The 4,894-nt window shown below is 34.4% G+C and overlaps 1 protein-coding gene across 1 annotated transcript; it reads right to left on the reverse strand.

Moving 5' to 3' along the window:
• Positions 1 to 2,800: 2,800 nt before the first annotated feature.
• Positions 2,801 to 3,742, reverse strand: LOC127557985 (putative olfactory receptor 10D4). Its single transcript, XM_051991235.1, has one exon. The coding sequence runs from the start codon at positions 3,740 to 3,742 to the stop codon at positions 2,801 to 2,803; it is 942 nt and encodes a 313-aa protein (XP_051847195.1).
• Between the last annotated feature and the right edge of the window lie 1,152 nt (positions 3,743 to 4,894).

Here is a 4,894-nt window from a genome sequence, read left to right on the forward strand (position 1 = left end):
ATTACCTTCCTAAAGTACAGATCTTAACATGTCACTCCCTTGATACACTCTGGTGGCTTCCTTTCACCTCCAACATCAAATATAAAATCATCTATATGGCATTCAAATCCTTTGACAATCTTATGATCTCCAGCTTTCAGACCAGACAACTTACAGTATCTTCCACATACACTTTGTAAACCAGTGACACTGTTCTCCTTGCTGTTTTATGAACACGATCTTCTTTCTCTCAATTTCAAGAATATCCACAGGCTGTTTAAAATGTTCTCCCTTCTTATCTCTGCTTCCTGATCTCTTCCTCAGCCAAAATCTTGCCTTCTATAGGAAATCTTTCCTCTGTGGAATTATTCCCAATTTATCCCATCTATAACTTGCATTTGACTATACAACACTACCTGCACAAAGATCTCTCCAGGAAACAAAGTGAACTAAAAATGTCATGAGATTTTTTTATCTCCTGTTCTCTCCCTCCCCACCCCCCAAAATATTAGTAGAGTGAGAGGAGAGTGGAGTTCCAGAGGGATTGACTATGCTGGGTAGAGAAGAGGAAGACCAAGACAGAAATAAGGCTAACAAGGAGCTCACATCCACAAAAATATCTCAAGACTGCTAAGAAGCTTCACTTGAGGGGACACAATTTTGCACCTGAGTCTCCTTTCATTCTAAGAGCTCCAATGGACTGATTTTCTCCTTTCTTGTGAGAAAGAGATCAGTTTTCTTTTTTCTGTTTAAAAAAGCTTTTTCTTTGGATTACTGCAAGGAATTAATTCATTTTGGTAGCACTTAAAGAAGATTAGAAAAAAATTCTTTCCACTTACCTATTGCAATATTTTTGAGTTACCTGTTTTCTATGCTTTTAAAATATATATACAAACTTTTTTGATTTGTCATGAAAACTAACTACATGGATTGTCTGTGGATGCCTATGATATTATGAAAGGGACATAAAATTGTCCCCTTTCTATGACTTCCTTCTTGAGTTTGTCACTTGATCATACTGATAGTAATTGCCATGATAGGCTGAGTATTGTTATCAAGTTTCCACTGAGGGAATCAATTCTCATTCTTCTGCAGTGGTTGAGAAGGGAAAGAAATATGAAAAAATTTCAATATTCCATCACAGCTTTGCTTTTTTTCATTTTCCTCTTTAATTTTTTCCATTCCTCCTATCCCAGATAACCGTTTTTCAAATCGGGTATACAGTAAATCATAATCAAAGAAATAGAATGGGGGTAGGTTACTAAACCACAGTAATGATCTCTGTAGAAATATATTGTCTTAGAAAACCATATAAACATTGTACATGTTTTATTGTATTTTTATTTATTTTAAAAATATTTCCAATTACATTTTACTTTAGTTCAGGCTATATTTGGGAAGTGTGGCCACATATGAAACTTTCAGGCTTTGACACTTTTGCACTAAATAATACAAAGAAACAAAGAGAAGACAAAAGAATGACATTTGATAAAGGTTTTAAGTTTAAATTAAGATCATGGCACTTTGTGAACATATTATTAAACATAATAACTTGTGAGCATCAGAGAATGGTTAAATTGCTTAGTGTGTGTAAAAAGATAAGGAGCAATAAAATCATTATCATTCTTTTACTATTTGATAAATGTTTAACTTTTCCATTTTGCAAGTTCTTATCTCTGAATACATTCAATACTGAAATATCACATGGATTAGTTCCTATTTGAGGTTCAAATGCAATGTCTTTACTGTTTTAGAGAATTTCACTTGCATTGGGTCTAGACCTGTTTCTCCTAGTTGGCCACCATGCTTCCATTTGGAAAGCGCCTTTCCTCTGTATTGTCTGGTATATATCCTCCTTTGTACACCTTCTCTAATTTCTGTTTTGCTACAATTTGGATAAATTTGTTTTTGTTTTTGTTTTGTTTTGCTAATAATAATGATGATGTAGCATCTCTCAGTGACTTTATTGTGTCACCATGAATCATATACCACCAATCAATGGGTAGGAATTTTAACCACTTGACATCATAAATCTCATTGATATTTCAAACTGGCATGGTTAGGTACAATTGTTTTATAATTTCTACTGAGGGACTCAATTTTATTTCCTTATCAAGGACTGAGAAGAAAGGAAAAAAACAGGGATAGTTTCAGTATTCCACTACAGCTTTTTTTTTTTTTTTCATTTTTTTATTGCTTTTTTTTCTGTCCTTCTAAGATATGTGATAAATCTCTGATTGAAAGACATGTGTATGTGCATACATGTGCTTCTGTGTGTGAACATATGCATATGTTTGTATATGTTTACCTTTACATTCCCTCTGACAGGATTAAGGAACTAAGGAGTCATTTATTTATAGGGGAAAATCAACCAACCAGTGCATTTTCTGAATAATTATTACAGATGCAAAATGAATTAAAGCTAGGAAAATAAGTTATACAATGACCATTATTAATATGACAGATTTGTTATTACTATATGAGACTGATATGTTTTAAAGACTGTACATGACATGTTTATACTTCCATATGTATTTTTCTGTACTTTTTTGTATATTGAAATATTAATGCTTTTTATGTCTATTAAGTTCATAATAAAAAGAAAATACTCATTATTAAAAATATGTGATTCTATGAACAAGCAATTTCATATAAAACATGGAGAAATGTATAGACACATACACATATTGTCATCAGCAAGCTCAAAAGATACAATAATTTATAGTGGTTTGTAATTTCTTAAGAAAAAGATTTAAAAGATGTTCTTGAGAATTAGGCTTACTAAGAAGGAGTCAGGCATTGTCCACTAGTATTTAAAAGCTTATTCACTTCCAGCAGTGAGTCTCATTTTATTTAATACTTTGTTGAGGGCAAATTTCACATCTTTATTCCTTAAGCTATAGATTAAAGGGTTCAACATAGGGGTCACAAGATTATTTAATATCTGAACCACTGACCCAAGCAAGAGACTAGGAGTAGGCTGTAAGTAGATGATGATAATGGGCCCATAAGCACAAAGAATTGCTGTGAGGTGTGCACTGCAGGTGGAAAAGGCTCGTCGTCTGCCTTCTGTGGAGCGTATTCTTGATATGGAGATCCCAATGCGAGTGTAGGAAATGAGAATGAGGAAGAAGCATATGAGAGATAAAAGACCAACATTAGTGAAACTAACTCTTTGGGCTAAAGATATATCTGCACAGGCCAGAGGTAAGACAGCAGGAATATCACAGAAATAGTAACCTACTTGGTTGGGGTCACAATAAGGTAACTGGAAAGTAAGGGAGGTCAGGATAGTAGCATGAACACACCCACCCATCCAGGTGCTTGTTGCTAGAATGGAGCACAACCTATGATTCATAATAATTGTGTAACGTAGAGGGTGACAGATAGCAACAAAGCGATCATATGCCATTACAGTGTACAGGAAGCACTCAGTACAGCCCAGGAAATGATAGAAAAACAACTGGGCTGCACATCCCTGGAAAGAGATGACTGGTGTCTGGCCAGAAAGATAAAATAACATTTTGGGTGAAGTAACTGAGGAAAAACCCATGTCAAATATGAACAGGTTTCCCAGGAAGAAATACATGGGGGTATGAAGGCGGGAGGAAGAAATGATGGCCATGAGGATGAGCACATTCCCTGACAGTGTGCATAGGTACAAAGATAAGAAGAGAATAAAGAGCACTCTTTCTAGCCCCACAGTCTCAGGGATTCCCAGCAAGATGAACTCAGTCACGACTGTGTAGTTCTTCATTTCCATAGAAAAATCAATGCTTAGCTGTCTGAAAAGAAATATACAATTTAATTTATTAAAAAAAAAATACACTGCTTTTGAACCATACAGAAAAATTCTTTAACTTGTCCCAGGAAAACGACTGCTGTTCTCAAGGTCTTAAAACTTCTGAGTACTAAGCACTAAAGATCCAAGATCTCTTTGAAACAGATATCCACAAAGCCTAGCTTCTTAAATTGTGGGTTGCAATACCTATGGAATCTCAACTAAATATAGGAGTCACAGAATTATGATTTATTATCAATAAATATTTTATTTATATATCTATTTTACATACCTATATACCCAGGGTGATATAAAAATTTCTCAGGCAAAAAGGGATCCAGACTGTGGGATACTTTAAATACCAGGATGTGACAGCTTCATTTTATTGTAAATGCCACTGGCAGTCACTGGAAGTTTTTGATCTAGGAAGCTATATTATGAGATCATGCTTTAGAAAAACTATTTTGGCAGCTATATAGTAGATAGATTAGAGAAAGGCAGCAAGAACATCAAATAAGAAATTATTGATATAGTCTAAGTTCAAGGAACTGCAGCCCCAAACTATAGAAATACTACTGTACATAGAAAAAAAAGTATATTTCAAAGATATTGTGGAAGTAGAATTGTCATGATTTGACACACTACATACAACCAAACCTATAGCATTATTCCAAATTCTTCTTCACTATAACAGAATGGGAAAACAAAGATTCAGTGTTTAACAACCTAAGAAAGAATCCATCCTTGGTTTTAGTTCATGCATATTCAAGTTGAATATGCAGAGTTCTAGCCACTTCCAAGAGCCAGTGGATTCTTGGGAACCTTTAGAATTTTAGCTACTTCCAAGAATCAGAGGATTCAGAGAGACATTTGACTCAAGGCTTTCAAATTACTAGGAATCAAGCCTCTGAATACTAGCAGACTCATTTCCCCAGGGTCCAGTATTTAAGTAAATGTAAGAAAGCTAGGAAAAAAAAAAAAAAAAAAAAAAAAGGATGGAGTATTGAGTGAGGAGAGGATCAAGAAGGAGAATAAGAAGAGGGTAAAATTTTTGCACTCACATTACTAACAGCTTTAGATATGATTGAAGCTGAGAAATAAGATTATTGTTTTCTCAAGGTTTTCCCTGCCATG

This window comes from Antechinus flavipes, chromosome 3 (assembly GCF_016432865.1).
Source record: "Antechinus flavipes isolate AdamAnt ecotype Samford, QLD, Australia chromosome 3, AdamAnt_v2, whole genome shotgun sequence".
Taxonomy (NCBI): domain Eukaryota; kingdom Metazoa; phylum Chordata; class Mammalia; order Dasyuromorphia; family Dasyuridae; genus Antechinus; species Antechinus flavipes.

What these genes read in the sequence shown, in the direction of transcription:
- LOC127557985 (XM_051991235.1), bottom strand. Translation starts at nt 3,742, where the DNA reads ATGGAAATGAAGAACTACACAGTCGTGACTGAGTTCATCTTGCTGGGA.